Below are 25,099 nucleotides of genomic sequence, written 5' to 3' on the forward strand. Positions count from 1 at the left end.
TATCATGATACCGTCATATAATTTACTCAATGTGCAAGATGCTTTTTTTCTTGAAGCTTTACGGCGATATTGTCATGTATTTTACATGGTTTCTTCTAAAAAAATATCAATTATTGTGCAAACACTATATCATGATACGGGAAAAGTATTGCAATATGATGGCATAAATTGCTCAATGTACAAGATCAGTTTACATTGTTTTTATCCAAAATACCAATTATCTTGCAAATGCTGCATCGTGATACAATACAAATATTGAAGAGAAAGAAAAAAACTTACTCAATGTGCAAAATAATATTTTCAGTAACAAAACACTTTTTTCCTGGGGTTGTCATGGCAAATATGAACTGCCCTATCCTTTTAAAGAACATTATGGTGCGTGTGGACACAGTGATAGTAACCAAAGAGTATAATAAAAGCCATTTGGGTGTAAATGTACGATACCCTCAGTCAACAAGCGAACAAAGAGGGTTTTGTCCAGCTTTCAGAGAAAACAACAGACAAATCCACGAGCTCAAAATCTATTTGATAGGTTGATGTTTAACTTTTTATTAATAAACTGCAACTTTCCACTTGTCTTTGGCATATTTCAAAAGGTTGCACAATCGATGCGTTAATGACCAGCAATTCAGTGAAACGATGAAACTTTGGAGATGGTGATGATATGATATGCTTTATGGCGTAGTCAGATTGTCTTAGCTGATAGCCCGACCCTTGGAATGAACCAGGAAAACGACTTGCTCTTCAAGGCTTGTAAACGGATTAGCATCAAGTAGGGCAAAAAAAAAAAAAAAAAAGTCAATCAGCTTTTTAAAGTTGCAACAACTGCAACTTTACATACACAGGGGTATATCAAGTTGTTTTCGGATTTAGTTTAATATTGTTTTCATTTATTTATTTATTTTACATTTTACTTTTTATTTTATTTGCTATTGATTGTTTCAGTATTTTTGTAATTTTTTATCTTTATTCATATTATTTGCATTTATATATTTATTATTTAAAATATTTAATTGTTCTTTTTATGTATTTATTATTTTATATATATATATTTCTGTTCAATAGTTTTGCAGTTGATAATTTATGTATTTATGGCATTTTTGTAATTATTTGGTGTGTTTTTTATTTTATTTTCATATATCTTATATTTGGTTATGTTTTTATTTATTGTTAAAATATATTTAATGAATCTTCAATGTTTTCATTCATTTTTCTTTTTTTAATGTTTTACTTTTTTATTTTTATTTTTTATTTTATATACTTAATGCACTTATTTTTATTGTTTCTAATCGTATGATTTGTACTTTTTCAATTCATTGTTTTTATTATTCGTTCTAGTTTTTTAAAACTAGTTTTTTAATGTATTTTTTTATGGAGTTTACATCACCTTTTATTGTACAATACAGCACTCGGTTTTTATTCGATTTCGTGACAGTACTGTGTGTATTTGCTCATTGCTGCCCCCTGCTGTAATATCGGCGCATTACAGCCGGCAGCTTCTTTTTTTTCCCTGGTGTGCTGACGTCACGACCGGATGTTGACAGTATGAGCTACGAGACGCAACATTAGGAACAGCTGAAGAGCGACAACAAAACCACGAACGGGAACCGACACGTACGACATATGTCCGTTTAAAACGCAGCTAAATCAACGCTTATATCGTCTCGAAGAGGACGTTTGGACCTTGCGAGCACGCCGGTTCGCCGGTTAGAAGTCGACAACGGGATAAAAAGCCATTTTCGTACGCCGCTGCTGTCCTGCTTCGTTGTCTGTTAGCCTCAAAGCGGCTAGCGAGGAGTTAGCTCCCTACGCCCACAGTGATTAGACAGGTTAGCTTTAATATTGTGTGTAGGCGTAAAGTCGGTTGCTTGGGTTTTAATCAGTGTTTGAAAATTTAGTTGCAATACAATTGCAAGTTACCCTGTTGAAAATAGAGGGACTATGTCAATTACGTTCTGAAAGTAATATAGCCAATTTCATTTGATTACTTTATTATTATTATTATTTTGAATGAATGCATTAACAGGACCCGTGGATGTTTCCTCGAAATGATATAAAAAGAAATCTGAGTAAAAAAAAAAAAAAAATCTGAAATAAGAAATCTTATCAAAAGAAATCTTCCAAAAGCAATTGTAATTGAATTACAAATTTTCTCCCAATGAGGTAATGGATTATAATGACATACATTTTTGTAATTAAATGATATTATCTAGTTAGGTGTAAACTCTGGGTGTAATATTAGGCAGGGTATAATAGTTTATGGCAAGGTTCACCAATGGGCACCCAGTTTCACTGTGTTACCTTTAATCATATGTTATCATTAATAATTAATGATATTCGTGTATGTGAAGACGCGAATCATGGTAATGATTTCTCAGTAATGATCAACGATGATTGTATGAAATATCCAAAAATAACAGTTCATTTCTAAAAATGTTTACATTTTTAAATGATCACTTCTGTAACATTCATAGGAAATCACAATGTCCCATCACTGGTGAGCTTTTATTTAAAAAAAAAAAAGTTTGAGCGACCCATGGGTTACTCATGTGGTCCTTTGCGGGTTAAATGGTGCCCGCGGGTACTATTTTGGTTTACGTGGCTGACGCATTGGCTTCTGTGAATGTAGTCAGAATGGGCCGCATCTTCCTGGACCACATCGGCGGAACGCGCCTGTTCTCCTGCGCCAACTGCGACACTATCCTGACCAATCGCTCCGAGCTCATCTCCACCCGATTCACGGGTGCCACCGGCAGAGCCTTCCTCTTCAACAAGGTACCACAACACGCACACAGACGTGAAAACCAGCACACATTTTGTTTTTGTTTTTCATCAATCTTTTATTTTATACATATGTTTTAACATACTACGCAATGCATTCTATATTTCAGCACAACTTTAAGTTCATTCAAACAAGCTGTAGCCTCTCCCCCTCAAGGTTTATAATTACCATAACATTGGTGCTAATTTCCGTGAGCAGGTCTATGGCTTTTCGCATTACTGCATGTTAGCATTAACATAGCTGAAGCTCTTTTTCTTTTTTTTTTTTTTTTAATACTTTGTTTTACGTGACAGTTTGCGCACATGCACATCGCCATGCCGTTGCTCAAACAATATAATGTGCAGTTCTTAATACGTACAGTTACTGAAGCGTCTCACATACGTCCAGGTGGTGAACCTTCAGTACAGCGAGGTTCAGGACCGCGTGATGCTGACGGGCCGACACATGGTCCGAGACGTCAGCTGCAAGAACTGCAACAGCAAGCTGGGGTGGATCTACGAGTTCGCCACCGAGGACAGCCAGCGCTACAAGGAGGGACGAGTCATCCTGGAGCGGGCGCTGGTCAGGGAGAGCGAGGGCTTCGAGGAGCACGTGCCCTCCGACAACTCCTGAACACGCCGAGCCACGTCGCTTCTTTACCGCCGCCGTGCCCGTTGACTCTGCCAATCTGTTTAGCGACTTCACAAACAAAACCCTTGGGTAGGATCTTGACTTCTTTTTGAAAACGAACACCTCCTTTAGACAACGCCTCTGGTTGCTGCAGCCATGCGTTCCATTTGGACTCAGCGGCCAGATACGAGCAATCGACCAATTTACCGATTCTTCGTCATTTTTTTTCCCCCGTTAGAAGTATTTGACCGGAAACGGAGAATCGTTTTTTGAATGTTCCAAACTCTTGTTTCTACACCAGCTGCGCTCCATTGGTTGCTTCAAGACACTGTGAAGCGTCAGTTTCAATCTATTGAACCAATTATTTGTTCATTTTATTTGATTATTATTATTATTACAGCTGGGCAAGTACTGATACCAGACATCAGTGTCGAGCAAATAGGTCTTTGTTCACAATTATCCGTCATTGTGTTAATTTAAATTGTATGTATCAGTAGTTAGTAGTGGTATCGGTGAGTTCTCAAGAATGAATACTCGTACTGGTATCGGTCTGAAAACAAAGTGGTCTCGAACATAAAGTGAAAATCACTTTCTGAGTGTTCTGAATTCCTGTTTTCACAGACATCTCGATGGAGCTACGAGTGGAGCTCGACGTCCCACTCCATTTTTTTCGTTTTTTCCAAGTCACGATTAATCAATAGTCCCACACCAAATTCCAAACGATAATTTTTTATTTATTTGTTTTTTTTTTGTTTTTTTTACTAGGAAGGAAGAATAAATGCCTGTTTCCACACGCGCCTCAGATGTAGCTCCAAGTCCCACAAAACCGAATCGGTCACGCCAAAACACGATTGATTGACAGTTGACCAAACGATCACTTGGCTAATTACTTTTTTTTCCTATTTACCAGAACAGGAAAATTGTTCTCAAGTCCTGTTACCGCACCCACCTCAGACGAGTTAGCGTAGCATCTCACTCGTTTTTGATCCGCTCGCTTTAAGACACGATTAATCGCCAATTCCAAAACAAATTCTTAACACTCAATAACCAATCTCTCTTTTTTTAATTATTGTTTATACCGGGAAAAGAGGATCACACTGAATATTCTGAACTCCTGTTTCCACACCCTCCTCGAAAGCGTTAGCGTAGTGCTGACGTTGCTTGACATCCCGCTATATTTTGAAAAATGTGACTAATTCAATTAATTTAATTTATTAAAAATTGATGAATTAAACTCCACACCAATTTTTTACAGGGAAGCGACAATTGCTCTCTGAATGTTCTGAACTCCTGTTTTTACACCCGTGTCGTCCCAACGAGCGGAATAGCGGCGTCGCGCTGACGTAGCTCGATGTCACTTCAAGACATGATTCATAGACAACTCTGTCGCGACAAGACCCGACTAATCAATTCCACACAATCGTCCGACTTCTCGACGATCAGTTCATGGATTAGTAACAAATACATGACATCACCCGCCTTGATTCCAGCGGCAACTTTCCTTTTATTAGCCTGATAGCCTGCGTCAACAGCGACAGTGAAAAGGCTGCCTTTGACGTCACAAAGCTAAAGGTGATGGTTAGCCTGACACTGGGTTTAATGACACCGCATTCTTCTCGCTGCTACGTTGCTAACCGGTCGCCGTGGCGCGCGCGCAGACATGCGAGTCCGTTGGTTAGCCAGGCTTTGTGCGCCCGGCATAACGGAAGACGGTCTTTTGTCGCACTTTTGTCGTTTGAGTTGAGTTGAGCTTGTGCTAAACATTCGACCGCCAGTGGAGTTTAACAGCTTTTCGGATCGCCCGTGTCTCAGCCTTGTTGGAGATCAAGCCCAATAAGTCCCGTTTTGGAGTCATTTCATTGAACTCTTCTTTGTAATAAATACAGTGCAAAAATGTAATACAATATTTGGGGATGATTTTCTAAGAGAAAGGAAACTGTTGACATTTGTTGATATTTTCCACTTGGCGTTTGAATAGTTCAATCATTTTAATTTGCTCTCTGATTGAGTTATTATTTTAGTGATGTGTGCATTCTCATGATTGTTCCAAAAAAATACTTGTGCTTTACACAAAATATATGGCTGTGTTATATTTTGTTCCATGTGTGGTTTTGTATCCTGAATGAATCACTCAATTATTGTCCGTAAAAACTAGATACAGTACAGTGGTACTGGAAATTTCTTCGAGGAGATATATTATGGATCTGGATCTGGATCCACCCCCCCCCCCCCCCCCCCAAATTAAAAACAATTGGGATAGAGCCGCCCTGTAGCCAGTAGATGGCAGTGGAGCACCGCGGTCTGGTTTCAGACCGGATTCTAAGGCAGACCTGATGTGGATGTGACGCACTCCACAGGATAATAAAAATAAAAAAACATGGAGTCACTGCAAAATGCATGTCGGTCATGTTGCTCCCAGGAGCCAAAGAAAATGAATGGGAAAGTGATTAATCCCCTCCTCAATCATCATCATGGGGAAGAGGTCTGCTTGGGTTTATAAATAGGGTCTTAAGGATGATTCACTCCTAAATCCGCCCACTTAATGTCGCAGGAGAGTTTCAGTCTTCATCGTTGGGGAGGAAACGACGGCGCCCCGTGAGAAAATGGTGCTCGTTAACCCTCATATACTGTTTCAGTCAACTTGGACTTCTTTTTGACGTTTGCACAGCAATGAAAATGGCAACCTGAAATATGATGACATTTCCTAAAGTGACCCTAAGTACGGATTCTTCCGCACAGGTGCAACAAAGTTTGTTACCCTACAGCTGTTGCCGTTCTAATTTGACCCGTCGATGGATTTTAGATTTCACGGTGTGACTTAAATCAAGGCAAATGGTGGGAAACGTGAAACTAAATAGTATAAATGTATGGATGCTCCTTGTGATGCTACCAACACTGTTTGAAACAGTCCTGACAGAACTGTCTGTATTCCCACCACATTTGCACTGATTCCCGCAGAGACGTGCACCTAATTCTTTGGTAAAATGGGACATCGCCTGTTTTATATTAGATGTTTTAATTCTAAAACAAAAATATACACTTTTCCCTTTTCTCTGAAATATTGATTGAGGATTAATCGCCCATCAATGTTTCAAAATTGATCCGGTATGGGGTGCGGTTTGTAAAGTGACTTAGTGACTGAAAAGGGGGCGATGTTTCATAGTACTCATAGTAATAACTGGTTTGTTATTTCAGGTAGTGATAATGTATTTCCAAGGGTCCATTTTCCTGTATAAGATGGTTTTTATTTTATTTTTTAAATATTTTTTATGTATATATATATATATATATATATATATATATATATATATATATATATATATATATATAGTTGACAAATATTGTTCCAAATATGCAGAAGAGTGACTCTCGCAAATTCACACCAGTTTTTTAAAACAACTTTTTAAGCTAAATGTGACAAAAAGTTGCTGTTATTCTTTGGTATGGGCAGCTTTACAAAGTGCACCCCATAATCCAGAACATACGACATGTGCGGAAAATGAACAGTATGTAAGGAGACTCCATCTTCGATCCCAAACAGCGAGAGAGCGAGAGCTCCTGCTTTATAATTCATTGCAGTCTTTTTCACTTTGTCCCCACGTAACCTCAACAAAGCGTGTGGTGTGATAATCACAATGCCTGTTTCAGCATGTTAGGCCTTGTAGAGTTTGCTGACAAAAGAACAACCCTAACAATGAATTGGAACTAATAGTTTTTCATTCTCATTTGTCATTTTATTTGCAGTAAATTAACCAATTATTTAATGACGGAATACATTTTAACCAATTGGAGGAAAAGAGTGGCTAAATTAATGCAACATAAAATGTTTTTTTTTTTAATAACAAAGGTTTTTCCATCAGATTTTTAAAACTAAATAATCTGGCATTTGTCCTCATTGTTCGGAAAAAGGCAAAACTGGAACAAAAACGACGATTATGTGTATACCTGGCCTCATCTCTTAGAAGATTACCCGATGACGTCAGAGTCATGACTCGATGAATTCTAACGTGAAACGGAATGTAGCCAATCAAGACGCCATTTGACTCAGGAACAAGGAAGCAGCCAGGAATAAAAACAAACTACTGTGACTAAGATAATAACACCAGCCTTTATCTTCATTTGAGAACTCACCTGTAGCTCGCTTAGTATACTATAAAGTCCGCTTTCACTTTCATTCAAAGATTCTTCTCCTCCGCCCCAAGACAAAATAGTCCGTAGACCGGCTTCATTCCCTCATGTCCTCTTCCATGTTACGTCGAGTGTTTCCAAGTTGTTGCTGTTTCTTCTTCTTCTTCGTTTTTGTTAGCTCACATCAGGTTTCAGTCTTGGAGGAGTGGATTCCAGATCGGTGGTGGAACAGAATTCTTATGTATGTGTGTGTGGTGTTCTGTGTTGAAATTATCGGGGCAAACTATATGATCAAAACTGTTAAATGCCTGAAAGAGAAAAACAAAAAAAATCTAAATCTTTCAAACGCAAGCACCAGACAGCAAATCAACTGGAGTTTTAAATGCTTAATTGGTAATGATCTAATGAAAGAATTGCCCACACCTGCCCATGAAATGATTCATGCAACAAATATTTACAGAACGCTCGCTAATGTAAAGGCTCTGGTGGTGTAGAATCTGGATTAAAGGACTTTGCCCACTCTTGCCCTCGTCACCACTTCCATCCGCCGTTCGGCAGAAGTGTATTAATAGTGGAGGACGTGCATTGTGAAGTGATGTGCAGTGTGATGACATCTTGCCTTCGTCAAATTTGAGGTTTTATCCAAATGCAGAGGATGATCCTGCTGTGTCTCGGCAACCAAAAAAAAAAAAAAAAAAAAAAAAAAAAAAAAAGCCAACCGCATCAATTGGACCCTTAATTGGCTCATGAGTCATCGTCCTAGCGGGGGATATTTTAGCTTATCATTGACTCCTGGGGATATCAACATCGTAACCCCTTTTCCATTCCCTGAGCAGAGCGCGTGCGCGAGCACACACACGCACACAAAGCAGTGACATTCTGTCAGCGGGGAGAAAATAGCATGCTTTCCATTGACATCACTCCACATCCTGTTGCTAGACGACAGCGGAGACAACATTTGTTACTATGGTGACCGCACTTCACCTTCAAAGCTCCTGACCTTTTTTTTCGAGCGGGGAGGGGGACGAGATCTTCGCTGTTGTGTAACACCAAAGCACTCTCAGTAGGCTCATTCCATGCACAAAAAAAAAATAATAAAAAAAGTAAAGCCAGTCCTGATAAAATAACACGAATACCATAAGGGAAAAATAAGTTTTCTTAAAAAAAAAAATAATAATAATACATAAAAAATACACAGACTATATAACAAAAATGAAAAATGTTAATACATCAATAAAATAGTTCCATACAATAATTTAACTACATAAACTAAATAAAACAATTCAAAGCAATATATAAATAAACAAGTACATTAAAATATATTTAAAAAAACAAAATAAACTGCAAATATATTCACATAATACATTGTTAAAATAAAATTTATAAATACACAAAGGACATTAAAATACAATTGCAAAATATTAGATTTAGATTATCGATTTTGTATTTTATTAATGAATAAAATACATTAATAAAATATAAAAATACAAAATAAAATAAACAAACATCTACCCATGCAAAAAAGAAAATGGAATACATGCCTATTTCTAAAAATAATGTAAAAAATCTAAAGTAATTACACGAATGACAAATAAAATTAAATGCATCAAGCAATAACACAAATTACAATAAATGAACACAAAATAAACGTTATGGTGAGTGTACAACTTAGCCAAATAAAACTAAAATACACCATGTCAAATGAAAATAAAATCCAGTAAAACAACTCACCCTCGGATGGCACATGACTTGGCAAACATTCGACTTACTCACCGTCACTTCCTGCGTCGTGATCTTCTCAACACCCACTATCAAAGCTGCTCTTTTCTTCTGGAATGAGTGCCCCCCCCCAAAAAAAAATAGCAAGCAAGCCAAAGAAAAAGCAGAATAGTCTATTACACAAAAGTGTCGTCGGGTGTACAGTACATAAAAACACAAATGGAGACTTGAATGGAGTCAGAGTTCATTTAATCTGGTATTTTCTTTTTTTTTTTTCCCAGCAACTCACCATGTTTACCTGAGGGTCATCATTTTAAGAGGTCCAGCATCAAGAATTAAGTGATAACAAAGAACAATAAAACACAATAATCATCATCATCATCATAACTATATTAATAATAATAATAAAGACCCAATACATTTAGCTGATTGACCATGTTTCGTGTCCATTCAATCACAGTGACTGGTAAAGCACAGAGGCTCCAAACTTCATCTTCCCAACAGCCAATCAGCGTATTTCCTCATATAATGGCCTCACCTCGAATAGACGGCGCGTCTCGATGAATCACTGGGTGCGGCGTTAAGACTCATAAACACCGCCCTTTAAATAGACAATTTACCTTTTTTCTGTTTGTTTGACCCCCCTTCGGGGGGAAAAAAAAAACAAAAACAAACTGGTAGTAACTGTAATCATCTCAGTTGAGCTAGCTGCTGAGCCTGCTTGAACTGTGTTGCTGGCCAAAACAGCAGCACATCTTGCGTGGAGTCTTAACGTCGCTCCAAAATGTTGTGCGGAGCTACGTTATTGTACCAGGGAGCAATCGCCCTTTTAGTTTCCTTACACCGCAGTTTATAAATGGTGTTGTTATTGTTCAGAAACATATCGTACAAATATGGCCTGCCCGCCCCCTCTACAGTTAAGTAAATAAACACCCCCCGCCATTCTCCATTTGCAGTCACTCCACAGTTGAGTAAACGAACACGCGCGGCCACTATTTGAGGACATACGAACGGTCTGGCTCGATTGCACTGAAAAGATTGTTTGTCGCCATGTCGGGAGTCTGCTGATTCGCTCAAGTTTTGCTAGAAAAAAAACGCTGTCCTGATGCGCAAAAAAAAATAAAATAAAAAAATAAAAAAAAATTTAAAAAAAAAAAAAAAAAAAAAAAGAGGGCACGTCCCATACAGTGGAAACTCTGTTTTCGTGATGAATCCCTTCCAGAAAGTCTTGACTAAAACCAAATTGTATGAAAACCAACCGAAGTAATCTTTCCCCAAGGAAATACGTAAACCCATAAATCTGTTCCTGACACCCCAAACATGAACAAAAAAAAAATATATATTTTTTTTTTATACAGAGAATAACTACAGTTTTACATATACAAAACAGTGTGAAACTTGTATGGAAGATGACAAGAGGTGAGGTAGGAACCATTTTTGTACTTTGCTACAGGTTCTTTCTAGAATTCTATGGTGTTTCTCGCTTTCTTTCACAAATGGCTTTCACTCAGGACTTTGTCGTATTGTGTAAAAAGTGATTCAACAGATATCAAGGCGTTTTCCACAATGCAAGCTTTTATTTGCAACTCAAGGCAATAACAAAACTCTCAGTCTGCTGTGGAACACTCAGGCAAGTTGGGCCAACACTGACAAGAAGGGTTATTGCTTTGAGTTGTGTATAAACACTTGCCTTACGGAATACACTTTTTTGTACCAAAAAAAAACCCCAAGCAGATGTACGAAAGCTGGGACAAAATTTTGAAGAAAACAATTGATCGAAAACGGAACAGGGTCTAACATTAACGGTGGCTTGGTGGCCCTGGGCCACTCTGTCGGGCAACCGCATACCTTAGACGCTAGCCCAACCGGGCTAGTACAAATTTCGTAAATACGTACAAAGAAATAAGCACATTCTTGTGGGGTCTGAGCTGGTTAAAACAAATAAAAAAATAAAATGGGTGAGTCCATGTCGAAGAGTCACCCATCCTCCGTGCTTTCCCCGCTGCTCGGTTACTATCGGGGAATGATCGGCGCTCATCTTGGGCCCCTACAGCTACATGTAGCGACTAGCTGCCGCTGGCTAACTAGCGCGGCTATGGACGGTGCGAAGCCACTTCTCTATAAGTCACGAATCATTGCCTCCGTGTCGGTGAATAAGTATCACGAAACGAGGAGTAATCAACAGGAGATGACGGAGAAGCCATGCTGGTTGCGGAACACCGGGATAAGTGCTTTCGTAAAGTACAGTACACTTTTCACAGAAGCCTGGTTCGAACCATCAGAGTAACCAACGATAAATAGAAAATAAAATAATATACAGCTACACAGTCAACACGCATCCAAAAACAGGAAATTAATTCATACGTCAGTTAGGTGGAGGAGCCTTTCAGGTCAAAAGTATATTAATATACAGTATATTAAATATATCAGCAATGTAATTTGTTGAGTTTTGATTTTGGAGCTCTGCACAATGAATGTTCTCAAAGTTAGATTATCTCTCTCGCTTTTAAAAAAAATAAAATAAAAATTTAGCTTTGCTAAAGAACCATACGACCCATTCAGAAATACATCCATTATAAAAATTTTATACTCACGTTTACAACGTGATCATTATTTTAGCCCATATCGACCAGTAAAGATTCTTCCAATGACCCTGCCGAAAACTAGGAAATGCGAAAACCAAGATTCCACTATATTTCGAAGTCCCGGAACGTGGCGCGAAAAAGTGTTGAGAATGCCGTCGTGCCCTTGCTTGCTTGGCACAACGGACGCAGCTTTCCTCTGAGCTGCCTTTTGCTAATTGAGTGGAGCCAATGCATCAGTGTCACACAGAGAAGTGGGCATTAAAGGACTTTTGGGGAGGGGATTACTTTCTTTGGGGAAGGGGAGTTTTCCACTCCAAGTCTGGTGGTCCTCCTGCGCCACCACTGTGACAGGAGGGTCATGTTGTCCCAACATCTTCCCCCTCAACCCCTCCAAAACTTCCCAATAAGGACATTTGCTTCAAGCCTAAATCCCCCAAAATTTTTTTAAAAAACCATCAGTATTTACTTTCCGGCTCACCTTTGGCTTTTGTACTTGTACAAACAAGCAGATTTTTTCCCCCTGTCCCTGGGGAAAAAATCCATTCCTAAGTTTTGTGTAAAAGCGAAATTCTACCCAAGTAGGAGGTATTTGAAAATACATTTAGTTGAGTCCATGTAGAGAATGTGCAGGTTGTATGGCTTCGCTCCGTCGTGTAAGACACCGTGAAACACGCAAGACCCAAAAAAAAAAAAAAAAAAAAGTACAGAAAACACATGGAGGCTAACTAAACGCACAGATAGTAGCCTGACACGTGCACTTCACAGTAAACCAACCGATGGTGCGAGCTTGGTGGCATCTAGACCCCAGCGCGGCGAAGACCTCCAACAAGGTCAACAACCTACGTGGCCAACATAAGCTTAGGTGGTGGTTGCTCCGCCATGCGGCAGAAGCAAAAAAAGGTGGAGGTAATAAAAGGAGAGCCAAAATGAGGGCTGATGACAACGCGTCCCTCCTGAACCTCCCTGCTGCCGTCAAGCAAGCTGCCAGGAGGTGAACATAAGATTCCCTTTCTAAAGGAAGACCCCACAAAAGGGATCTTTAGTGTCTCAAGAAAGTATTCTCCTCACTGTGTTTTTCCATCCAGCATCTTGCTGCCTCCGTTGGCCGCCACAGAGGTCCAGTAGCGATGGCAGGCCAACTCGAGCAGCTCCAGCCCACCTGCCATCTTTTGCTGGGCCACGTACACGCCCACCACGACCACAAAGTACAACCTGACGGGAGCCCACAGCCATAGGCCGGCGAAGCACAACGCGATGAAGCTGGTCCAGTAGAGCAGCGAGGCCGCTTTGATCAGGGCCACGCGCAGCTCCGACTTACACGGCGGCACCTGCGCCGCACCTTCCTGGTCGAAGGCCCGCGGCCGGCTCGAGTAGAAGTCCCGCAGACGGGACTCCTTCTCGGCCCAGCGCTCACGGCACCACGACTCCAACTCGGCCGAGGGGGCGGGCAGCGTGGCGACGGGATAGCGCCGCACGTGGAAGTGGATCTCGCGGGGAAAAAGGCCCAGCATGATGTGGCGCTCGGTCTGGGGAATGTTCTTGGGGTAAGCCACGGTGATGTCATGCACCGCATCCAGGTTGTCTCCTGAGAACATGGCCACAATTTTTAGGGTTCATATTTATGCTAGAATATGACACCATTTCATTAAAATACCATCAATAGTTCCAGAATTCCCCATCTTGACCTACTTATTAATCCCAAACAGATTATTTTGGGCAGGGATGGTTTTGCGTTACAAACCTTTTCGCAGTCGCTCCACAATGAAAGTGAAGCCGGTGGTGCGCGGGTGCAGCACGTGTTGGTATCTCGGCAGGTCGTGCTGCACGGCGAACTCGTCGCTGCGCACTCTCGTGTTCTCTGCGGGTAAAACATAAGAGTAACGTTGACAGGGAACCGTACGCTACTGGTTTAAAAACAAGGGAACACTACTAAACTACTGTATACCATTATGAATATAGTACTATCCTATTTAGAGTGAACATATCACTTGTGAAACAAAGAGAGTGGTGCCGGTGACAGGAGGAGTAACGGCGTTCCAGCAGACACAAACACACACATTTGGGTAAAGGACAGACGAAGAGAAAAAAAGAGTGGGGACATAAATAAAAAGAAAGATGATTGTTTATCAATGAAACATTTCCTGGGGAACAAAAAAATATGTGGTGCCTTATTAGCCGTGTTGTGTAACACAAGCAGCTCCTTCGGGCAGGACAAAAGAGAGACAGTTCATCTAAACTCGGAGCTCGTGGTAGAAGATTTAAGTGTGCACTCTCGCTCTTGTGAATAAAAGCTTGTATGTTTCTGTGTATTACGAAGAACCTCTTTATGTGTCTAAAAATACACAGACACAATAATAAGGTAAAACAAGACGAGTATCAAAAAAATATTAGTTATTTAACTATCAGTGGACAATGGACATGACATGTAAAGCTATAAAGATGAAAGTTTTAACTTAAAAAGATCGCGAGAGGCTTATATTTATTACAATATTGTAATTGTACAATACAGAAAGCATGAAAAAAATAGGGAAGCCTTACATATTTATTATAATACATAATACATTCTTGAGGGGTATTAAGTTCTTATTCATCCAGAGAAAACTGCTGTTATATATAAGGTATTATTATTATAAAAATGCATTGAGATTATACATTTATTACAAAATATTTTCTAATATATATTTTTGCTTTTTTTTTTTTTTTTATTCATGGAAGAAGTGACTTTATATACTACTATAAAAGTACATATGAACAAATCAAGGCCATGCTCAAATAAAACTCCAAGTAAACTATGTGTGAGGAAATATGCTAATAAACAGGACCTCGAAACCAATCCAATCCAATCATTTTTCGTGACCAAATAAGTCAAATAAGAGGACATGCTCTGGAGGGTCACCAAAAGCTAAAGCTTGTGGTCAATTATGATGTCACTTGACTGGACCCCCTGCGATGACATCATGACACACAAAGAGAAATTTAGCATCCACCCTAATACAAGCAACTGGGTGGGGGGGCTTTGCTCGGCTTAAGGGAGGGCTTTGCGGCGGCGGTGTCATTTAACATCAGAGCATTCCGGGAGCGCGATGACAAGCATTTGGTTATGCGTTAGCACTGCTGAACCGTGTTTGAATAGCAGTGTCAGGGTAAAAGGGCCGAGACAGGTGAAGTGTTAGCTTCAACGCCTCGGGCTGGGAGATATGGCCTTCAAATTAAATCTCATCTCATTCACAAAAATTGGATTTTTCAAAGTCATTTTCTCTTTGCTTATAGAAAATGAAAATGACATTCAAAACAGGTTTTGCCTTGTATCATGGCTCCTATGTGGTCGTCTGGAAAGTAGGCAATCTGTAGTGAATCTGATGAAGTGGATGGTTAAAGACATTTAGGGCTGCGTCACTCGGCCGCCACTTTGCGACCCTCCTCTTCTACTTTGGCTGTGCATTCCACATACACGCGAGGTGACTCAAGTGAAATACTTTCGACTCGGCATCATGTACCTCGGTCGGATCCAGGAGTCGGAGGAGATCTCAGAAGACTTCTCAATCAGGTAGATCGATTCTGTGATTGTTTTTTTTTTTACCCCAGGGAGGAGTGCCATTTTCTGCTATGCGTTGGATTTCTTGAAGCCAAACTGTAACTTAACCAAAGACGTGCTTCCTATTTTCGGCACAAACGCCTCTCGGACTGCATGGGACACTGTCTCTGTCCGTTGTGACTGCGGGCATGATGGTTGCGACGAAGATGCGCCCGTGTGTGTGTTAACGTAAAACGGCGTCACGTTGCAAAACCAGGCGAGCTGCCTTTAAACAAACACCACAAAGACGATGATGCAAAATAAAAGCAGAAGACATAAACATTGTGGTGACATTGCTTCTTCTGCGAAAACGGTTTCTCATTTTGTCACTTAGATAAACCAAGTGAATGCATCATGACAAAAATAATAGTGTACTTGAGTTTTTGGTGTGCCGGATCTCAGCTTTACTTCTGTGTTTTTCTTCCGAACAAAGTGTAGTTTGAGATAAATATGTTCAGTTAATTGATACTCCACCTACGACTCCCTTTCTTCGGCACCACAACAGCATACATTATGGAAATCTTTGCTTGCCAAATTGATAAATGACAATATAAATGATAGAAGAGAAATGGCAGGATAGACATTTTTCTATTGTGCCCGCCATATCGTCCAGCGCTACCACTAATGGAAAGTTATAGCAATTTAAAATCTGTGATATTTTAAAAATGCGCTATAACTTGAAACCGGTAACCAACCCTTGCCTAGTCTGAACAAATAAACTCAAATTACCCGATAAAATCCTGACGCGTCACAAAATGGTCACCACAGCGGTGGCTCACCAGTGAGGTCGGTGCCCTCAGGGAAGAGCAGCAGCTGCAGCGGTTCCCTGATGTCGCAGAAGTAGTCCAGCATGTTGCCCAAGTGCTCTTTGTCCTTCTCCCAGCGACGGTGGATGAAGACGAAGCAGGCCACCTGCATGGCCCAGCCTGGAAAGCATTGGCCGTGTTATCGGAATCCATTCAAAAAAAGTGCGCGTTGTGAAGGGTTGACCAACCGAAGCCGGGCACGGCCTTGAGCGCGGCCTTGAGACATATCTTCTCCAGACGCAGGTAGCTGTAGCGCAGCAGGCAGCACCACAGGAACATCCAGTCCAGACGCGTACGGTGGTTCATGATGATGACACTGCGCTCACCGGGGACAAAGGCGTCGCCGGTGATCACCACCTTTACCCCGAACACCAGCTCCAGCAGGGACTTTTTGGGGGAGAGACACAATGTCTGACTTGCTAAGAGAAGCAAAAATGCATGTAAATGCCAATTAATGCAATGTTATTTGCTTCTTGAGTTCAGTCAGGCACAGCAGCAAGTCATGCACTTTCCTTCATAAATAAGCCAATTTCCGAGAGGATTCCACTATCTGAGTGAGTACATTTTGGGTGCAATGTCATTCACGCAGAAGCCAATTTCAGTGATCATTCCACAATTTGTCTGGAGATTTGAGCAAATGTTAGGTACGTTCGCGGCACAGCATATCATGCACTGTGGTTAATAAAGAAGGCCATTCTTGAGATTGTTCCACTTTTTGTGTGGAGATTTATGCATGTTGGGTCCAGTGTTTTATTTGCTTCTTGAATTCAGTACAACATAGCAGCAATCAGCATATCATACACAGTTATAAATAAGGAAGTCAATTACTGTGATGATTCTGCAATTTGTCAACAAATTTATGTAGACTGTAGCCCCGATATCCTTAACTTGCTTCTGCTTGAGTTCTGCGGGGCATAGCCGTAACCAGCATATAATGCACTGTTGTTAATAAAGGAGCAAATTCTAGTGATGATTCCACTATTTGTCGACAGGTTTGTCCAAATATGTCTTTCACTTCCTTTGACCTGAATTCAGAACCAGCATATTACAGACTGTTGTTGATAAATACGCTAATTTCCTTGATTATGCCACCATTTGTTGGCATATTTGTGCAAATGTTGGGTCTTTTATTTGCTTCTTGAGTTCAGCGAGACAGAGCAGAATGCAGTATATCATAACATTGTCATTAATATGAAGCCAATTTCCAGGATGAGTCCACTATTTGAGCAAATGTGGTCTTAGATGCATTTGCTTCTTATTTAGAAGGCAATCTTTTAGGACAGAAGTTTTCTCTTTAAAGACCATAGATGAGATAAAACCGACACCTTGTGTTGAAAAAAAAAGAAAAAAAAAAAGAAAAAGAAAACCTGTGAGTGAATTCAAGACTATACAGTACATCATGAGCCTGGTGCAAGTAGGTCAAATGAGAGCTGAGCAGGCAGACGTACGCACCACGGGCAGGGTGAGCCAGGTAGCGACGATGCGATCGGTGATCCAGCGATACCAAGCGGGGGACAGCAGCATCAGGGGCAAGACCGGACCCAGCATGAAGACGCTACCGAAGAAACTGGCCAAAAACAGTGTCAGCACAAAGTACAAGCCCCGAACCGAGACAGCCATCTGTGAAGACAACAAAAAAATAAATAAAAAAAAGACCTCTTTTAGCTTCAACGCCTAAAGTCAAACATACACGGAAACACATGATTAATTACGGACACACAACACCATTCTGTTGCTCCTCTGATGTATTTTACCACAAACAGTGGAAAATCCAGTGCAGGCATTCCTTAAGTGGAATGTAAATAGGGGGTCCGTTCTGACTAGGCTATGTAATTGGGCGTATTGGTACAGTGACTTCAAATTTTTTTTTTTTTTTTTTTTTTTTTTAAACGAGCAGATCGAGGGCATTTTGTCCAGGTGTTACCATTGGGGAAATTTCACAACTTTTTGACCAAGGAAATGTACAAAACTGCACATTATTCACCAGTACTGCTTGGTAGAAACATGCCTTATTTTTTTTTTTTCAAATGGTTAACAACCTCCTAAACTGACACATGGGCTCAATCAGACATCACATGGTACCGATGCAGAAGTATTTCATAAAGTGGCTCTGCACCGATCAGTTATGTCGTTACCCTTCACAACTTTTGATACTGGAAACTTACAAAGCACTTAACAAACGGTGCTGGTCGGTGAGAACGGCGCTTATCTTCTCCGCCGGTTAACAACCTGCCTAATTGACTACTGGGCTCATTCGGACATCACATTCTGTACTTCAGGCTCTCTTCTGAGACAATCTCTCAAGGTGCTCAAGTGCAAGAGCGTCCTAATGAGGTCCCTAGTTGGAGTGAAAAACGTGGATGTTGCGATACACGTCATGTGGGACAGATCTTGGTCCAGAAGAGATAAATCACGAAAGCCACAATTACGCAACAACTGTATTACCCTCCCATGAATTCCCCCTCTGAGTCCCGATCAAATTAAATACAGAACACTAAATACCTTAATTATCATGCAAAGTTGCAACACTAACCCTAATCCCCTGCACTAACTTCATGAACTCAACACAGGGTAGTCTTTTGACAGCTGCTTCATAGCAGTAGTCGCCACATAGCACAAACGCCACATAGCCATTAGATCCCTGGGGGGATGGGGGCAGCGAGCTAAGCCTGTGATCCTTGCGAAATCAAAACCGAGAAACAGGACCTCTGATTGTTACGCAACGGATGAGAGGTAACTCATCTGTAAGTGCCCATGATGACGATCCCTTGGCATCTCACTGGCATGGCAGAGGTAATTTTACACTTGAGGAACATGCGCTGTTGCCAACATTGTCAGAATGTGACACTCAGCCCTGCTGCATATTCAGAATATGTCTACGGCGGTCCAAAACAATACTTAAAAAGGTCCAATTGGAAGAGGTAGAAATCGCATACCACCAAGCAGGGTGACAGACACTGTATTAAGTTTCTAGTGTTGTCAATGTGTGAAAATGTCAAATGCCCCGCAAAGTCATATATTTCTGAATTTTTGAGACATTTTTGGCATCTAACAACAAAAGGGTTCACCGGTCATGCTCTTGAAATGAATTTTACCCACAGAAATGTCTCAAGAACGCATGCCCAAAAACACACGGGAAGTTAGCGATTTTGTTTTGAAGTGGCCATTTTTGGGTTAAATTCACCATCTCCAGGGATACTTACAGACAGATGACAAGAGATTTCTAAGTTTCAGCCTTTGAATCCAGTTTTACTTGTTGCTTTTGCTGTTATTGTTGTTATGCCTATTATCCCTCTTGGAACATAGGCCACCAACAGGATCCTTCCAACCGGGCCATGCTTGAAAAGACACAGGAAGTCAGCCATTTTGGTTAGAAGCGGCAATTTCACTGTCGTTTTGGCCATTTCCATGTGTCCTTCAAAGATGGACTACGCCTAGAGTTTTTGAAAATTCAAGAAAGTTTCATTTACCAGCATGAAATGTGGTAGATGTGTCTATCAGGAGTAGATGCCCAAAAAAGTCTCAAGAACCAAAGCATGAAAGGACAGGCATTCTACCCCTGTGGTCAGAAGGAGCCATTTTAGTTTTTTTTTTTTGGGGGGGGGGGGGGGGGGGGGATTTGGGGTAATCACATCTAAAAAAAAAAAAAAAAAAAAAAAAAAAAAACACCATACCAATGTATAAATGCATAATTTTCATGTGCGCCACCTATTAAACGTTTCAAATAACCCTGGCCAGCCGTAAACGTAGCGGCGCTGCCAGTCAATTATTGCCGAACGTAGGTGAAAAGGGCCTGCAGAGTTTGAATTGATAAGGCCTCGCTGACGCGGTCAGTCCAGGGTCGACGCTACAGGGACTTATTTCATCCAGCAGGTGCGCATTGCAGCTCGCACCTTTCCACCTCAATTATCGCTGTGTTGCACACACATACACACACACACACACATTGAAAGCAGCATGACGCAGCAAGACTCCATGTGGCAAGGGAAGAGTCTTGATGGTTTATTAAGGAAAAAGTAAACTCCATGCAGGCAGTACTGATATTAATGATAGAAAACGTAGGGCGTGAACAATAATTAGCTTACATCTGAACACACACCTATACAATTACAACTGGACTATCAAAACATCTAATAATAAACCCTAAATTAACTATACAGGGTTTTGTGACATTTAAAGATTAACTGCCAAGTATAAGCTGATGTGCTTGATTCAAATATGAATCCGCTAAAACAATACCACACTGTTATTGAAGAATGAGGACCACTAATGTAAACATTTTACTGTTGATAACAATAATTGACAAGCATATGGAAGCTAGTTATGCTAACGGTGACGTCAGGAGCTCCAACCAGGTCTGGCTGGCGATTTTCCACACGTGCTCCATGCTACTTGTGAGTGTCTTCATTTTGTAAATGTGTATTTGGCTGCTTTCTCCGTTCAATAAACGGCTGCGAGTGAGTGCATCGGTGAGTGTCGGTCTCCTTTTTCTTCACGAATGGTGGCGTATCTGAAGCTCGCTAGTAAGTAAAATTTCTGCTCTGTGATACTCGTAAATTGTGTCACACTTAAGACTATTACCACTGTAACAAACAAATCTCCAAATGTGTTCGACCTTGGAGGTTTTGCTGAGCTTTGAATCGAAGTTAAAACATTTCAATCTCTCTCACGCGCTTTAACAAGCACTTAATCATTCTTAAACTACCAATTACATTGTGGAGTCTGCCTGCTCTTTGACTGCGCCCCCAACAAAGCAGCTAAATAACCGCTGGCGGGTCTCCAATCAGAAGTACATTTTTTTATCCTCCAAAGGTTGCACCTGAAGGGCTGAACGCATGCGTCACGTCGGAGACGCCCCGCGGTGAGTCAGGAGACACTAACGTCAACTTCAACTAGCTGGAGGACACGACAGACCCAGATGCTACGACCGGTGCAGCTACATTTAATATAGTCAACCCTCAGGCCTTGTTCAATTTTACTACCCATTATGCTTGTTCATGACCAGAATATTCAATACTTTTTTATTGTTTTTGCTTCTTTTAAGCATTACATTTTTAACTAACATCAGTTCCTGTCATTAGTATAACATATGCATTTATTTTTAACACTTCAAATTATAAAGCTTTTTTTTTTTTTTTTTTTTTTTTGCACAAGGCACAACCTGAAAAATGTATTTTTTATAAAGTGGTGGTTTGAGTAACGAGTGACACGAAGCCAAAAAAAAAAATCCCGATTAAATTTCGTTTAGTCACCCAGCCCTTCGTCTACCACACCAAGCTGAAATCTTGTGAGATTTGGTGAGGTGCAATGAAACCGGGATCGTGGTCAACTTTGGAGGTTACCGCCAAGTCCTCTGCGAAGGGCAAATAGGGACACGGGTTGTCACCTGCAGCTGTTTGGGTTGCTCGGCAACATTAGTTGCCCGTCAATCAAAGTACAAGGGCGGGAACATGTAGTGACGCAAAAGGTAAACGCTCTGTAGGCCAGATGGTCGTCTGATCTCCGCCTAGATGGGCGTCTTCCTCCTTTAAAGCAAAATAAACGTGTGGAGGACAAGCTGGAATGTGCCGGGTCCACCCTTGTAGATGAATGGATAAATATGATCATACCTTGAGATATAATAGCATTACACAGGAATGTAAAAATAATGCCTACTGAGAATTTTTTTTTTAGTTAAAGGTAAGCTTTAAACAATAAAATTAACTTTCTACCACAGAGGAAGGGGTCTGGTTGCTTAGCGTAGCACAAGCGAGACAAGTCATGGGTATATATTAAAAGATCCTGTAACGGGACTTCAGAAATGTGTTTCTAAATACATCACCTTTGAAGAGATCTGCTACAAATGTGCAAAGACTGATAACTGAGCTAATACTGAAACATGGAGAAACAGCGTTAAACTGTTTGTCACCATTTTAATTATTGGGATTTATTTAGGGCGTGGATAAAACAGCATCCGGTGATGCAATTGGTATCTAGTACGAGTCCCCCTCCTCCCACCAACCTAACCACCTCCTCATCAGCATCAGTGTTCATCTGACGCAATTGTGAATTACTAGGCCCGTTTCTACCACTACAGTTAGCGAGCTAGCTATGCCAACACCCTTAAAATGCATCTTCCCTGGATGCCACAATTTACACAACAGTTTGGTGTTATTCAATTCTAGTCTCATTTTATATAGTTGGAGATATTTTTTTTTTTATCATTCAAATTTTGCTGGGTTGTTTATAACAGTCTTCCCTGTGGTGTATCAAATTTTGAAGATTTATTTTCACTTTCCAGGAACTTGAATCTACTCAAAGGAATGCTACCAGCAAGTAAATAATGGAGCTGAAAGTATAACAGCTAATGGCTAGTTTGGAAAAGACACTTGCCAAAAAAATAGCATTTTTACTACACTAAATTCATATAGTCATCCTTTAAGGACTACTTTTAGTTTTATTTATTTTTTAGCTTTATTTAGAGTTAAGATTTTTTTCAGATCAAAATGCCTCAAAATCTTGTAAGTTTTTATGTTTAATCAGAAAAAAATTTCACTCAATTTTTCAGGTAAAACATTTTTGAAAATAAATCATCTTGAATTTTATCGTTACCCCACAGTAACAAATATTTTTTAGCTTTATAAAATTGAATTTTTTTCCCCCCAACAGATCACCACCAAAGAAATGTTAATACAGTGGGTCGCTGCTATTTGCAGGGGGTGGGGAATGACGAATTTGTAAAAAAAATAAAATAAAATCTGCATAATGTTACAGTGGCTTAATTTTTTTCCTATTCAGTTCATTTGTTAAGCACAGTTCTTTTGTATTTAACTTTTATGTCCATAACATTTTGATTGAATCAAGTTGTTTTCCCCCTATATTTAAGCGCAGTGTTTAGTGTTAAAATATAATGGCGACCACAACCCGATTCAAAACTTGAGAACTACTTATGCATAAAGCGTGACTAACGCAGCAACAGTTTGAGAAGAGAAAGGCTGATCCTACTACTGAAGGGAGACAGCGAGGTGGGGTGGTTGTTAAAATTGTGAAACCACATTCTTTTTTGGGGGAAAAAGAAGAAGTTAATTATCTTTGACGACGACAACAGTACTCAAATGCACTCTTAAAGCGTCAACCGATTCGGATCACTAGCCGCCCAACTCCAATTTCCCCACCCAAGTGTTGCTTCTGTGCCAGGCCTGAGCACCAATGCTAAGCTAACTGGGCGAATTGAACTAAAATAAAAATTGTTTGCTACACTTTGCCTCTCAGCCAACAAGCCCGGCGAGTAGCAACAAAACAAGTAATAGAGCCGTCAAATGCGAACATACCTTTAGACGTGCTTCAAAAAGAAAATTCTCAAGCTAACGCGGCTAGCTCCTACGAGTCCGTGCAACCGCTTGCCTGCAACCTGCTGGGCTAACGAAAGCTAACGGGCTTAGCTCTCTCTTTAGGATGCTAGGGGGCTTGTTTTTGGGGTGAAAAAATAAAAAATAAAAAGTAAAGCGAACGGCGGTCCACGCTTCCTGGGTGGGTGTCTTGGTCGCTCGGGTTAAAGAGAAGCTGAAATAAAAATTGCAGCATTGTCACCGACCTCTCAACTTGCCACCTTTCAACTGTTGTTGCAGCCAGACCTCGACAGGGGGTGCTGTTTCTTACTCACTCACGAGAGGATTACCAACTAAACAGAATGTTAATCCTAATTTTTTTTTTAAATGTGTCATAATTTAAGGCACGTTGTTACACACAATATTTCATACATTAGCATTTTACTTTTCACACACTGTTTATTTTCCATAAACATGCTATGTTCCATGTCAATTTTGACTCAGGCGAAAAATATCCTCATCATAATTGCCTCTGTCAATTTATGAACTATAGATATTTTCACAATGTAATAATCTTCTGACCTCTGTGTGACTTCTATTCCTTTTGTTTAGTGTGTGATCATTCTTAAGATGTTTCTCTCTTTTACTGTTTCATGATTCTGCCGTGCAGCTCTCCACCACAATAATTTACACTGCTGCCCTTAGTCTCCTCTTGGATCAAATTTGTCACTTGCTGTGGTGACCCTGTCTTTCGAGCACCTGGTCAGCCGGCTTTCCAACTGTGAATTTCCTTAGTCTGTTTTCTTGCTGCCCTCAGTCTCCTCCTGGATGAAATGTGTCTCCTTACCGCTAAGACTAGCTTACCCTCTTGGTTTGACTTAGCCCTTGATCCTGCAGTATTGTTCTCTACAGTCTCCACTTTGCTGCAGTGCAGTGTATTCATGATGCCCTCAGTCTCCTCGTGGATGAAAAGTCTCCTTACCGCTATTTTATGTTTTTTAAAATATAACATTACTTTACCCTATCACTTTGACCTAGCTATGCATGCTGCAGTATTCTACTCCACAAACTCCACTTCCCTGCAGCTCCCTGATTTTGTGATGCCCACAATCTTCTCTTGGATCAAATCTGTCTCCCTGTGGCTACTTGTCTACACTGTTGCTTTGACTTAGCTCTAGATGCTGCAGTACGTGTACTTTATAGTCTCCACTTTGCCACAGACCTGTTTTTGTGATGCCCTAATTCGCCTCTTGGATAAAAATGTTTTAAATTAACATTTGCTTACCTTACTGCTTTGACTTACTTCTACACACTCCAGTATTATACTTCACAGTCTCCACTTTGCTGCGGCATTTTTGTGATGGCCTCAGTCTCCTCTTGGATAACATTTGTTTTAAATTAACATTTGCTTACCTTACTGCTTTGACTTACTTCTACACACTCCAGTATTATACTTCACAGTCTCCACTTTGCTGCAACATTTTTGTGATGGCCTCAGTCTTCTCTTGGATAAAATTTGTCTCCTTAACGCTGGTATTGTTTTTTTTATTGTTGTTTTTTTTTTTTTTTCAAATTAATGTCCACTTACC

At 40.4% G+C, this 25,099-nt stretch overlaps 2 protein-coding genes across 4 annotated transcripts; one reads left to right on the forward strand and one right to left on the reverse strand.

Moving 5' to 3' along the window:
* Positions 1–1,544: 1,544 nt before the first annotated feature.
* LOC133412500 (protein yippee-like 5) lies at positions 1,545–8,739 on the forward strand. Of its 2 annotated transcripts, none has more exons than XM_061695770.1 (3): positions 1,545–1,614; positions 2,630–2,775; positions 3,170–8,739. In XM_061695770.1, exons 2-3 carry the CDS (start codon positions 2,635–2,637, stop codon positions 3,392–3,394), a joined length of 366 nt encoding a protein of 121 aa, XP_061551754.1. In that variant the 5' UTR covers positions 1,545–1,614; positions 2,630–2,634; the 3' UTR covers positions 3,395–8,739. The 2 variants fall into 2 exon arrangements, with proteins under 2 accessions (XP_061551754.1, XP_061551753.1); XM_061695769.1 differs by having other exon boundaries at positions 1,546–1,829.
* A 731-nt stretch (positions 8,740–9,470) lies between these two features.
* On the reverse strand, positions 9,471–23,798 carry lclat1 (lysocardiolipin acyltransferase 1). 2 transcript variants are annotated; one of them, XM_061695767.1, is made up of 6 exons: positions 23,514–23,798; positions 17,656–17,823; positions 16,392–16,590; positions 16,177–16,323; positions 13,565–13,681; positions 9,471–13,408 (listed from the first exon to the last, which is right to left on the reverse strand). In XM_061695767.1, the coding sequence occupies exons 2-6, from the start codon at positions 17,821–17,823 to the stop codon at positions 12,888–12,890; spliced, it is 1,152 nt and encodes a 383-aa protein (XP_061551751.1). In that variant the 5' UTR covers positions 23,514–23,798; the 3' UTR covers positions 9,471–12,887. The 2 variants fall into 2 exon arrangements, with proteins under 2 accessions (XP_061551751.1, XP_061551752.1); XM_061695768.1 differs by lacking the exon at positions 23,514–23,798 and having other exon boundaries at positions 16,392–16,622; positions 17,656–17,736.
* Between the last annotated feature and the right edge of the window lie 1,301 nt (positions 23,799–25,099).

Source organism: Phycodurus eques, chromosome 14, assembly GCF_024500275.1.
Source record: "Phycodurus eques isolate BA_2022a chromosome 14, UOR_Pequ_1.1, whole genome shotgun sequence".
In the NCBI taxonomy this organism is placed as follows: Eukaryota; Metazoa; Chordata; class Actinopteri; order Syngnathiformes; family Syngnathidae; genus Phycodurus; species Phycodurus eques.

Bases quoted from the DNA above. Each gene is read 5' to 3' on its own strand.
- LOC133412500 (XM_061695770.1), top strand. From the start codon at position 2,635: ATGGGCCGCATCTTCCTGGACCACATCGGCGGAACGCGCCTGTTCTCC. The intron at 2,776-3,169 runs GTACCACAACAC...ACATACGTCCAG, and splicing joins GAGCCTTCCTCTTCAACAAG to GTGGTGAACCTTCAGTACAG.
- lclat1 (XM_061695767.1), bottom strand. From the start codon at position 17,823: ATGGCTGTCTCGGTTCGGGGCTTGTACTTTGTGCTGACACTGTTTTTG. The intron at 16,591-17,655 runs GTGCGTACGTCT...TCCCCCAAAAAG, and splicing joins CCTGGCTCACCCTGCCCGTG to TCCCTGCTGGAGCTGGTGTT. The intron at 13,409-13,564 runs GTTTGTAACGCA...CCATGTTCTCAG, and splicing joins TGTGGAGCGACTGCGAAAAG to GAGACAACCTGGATGCGGTG.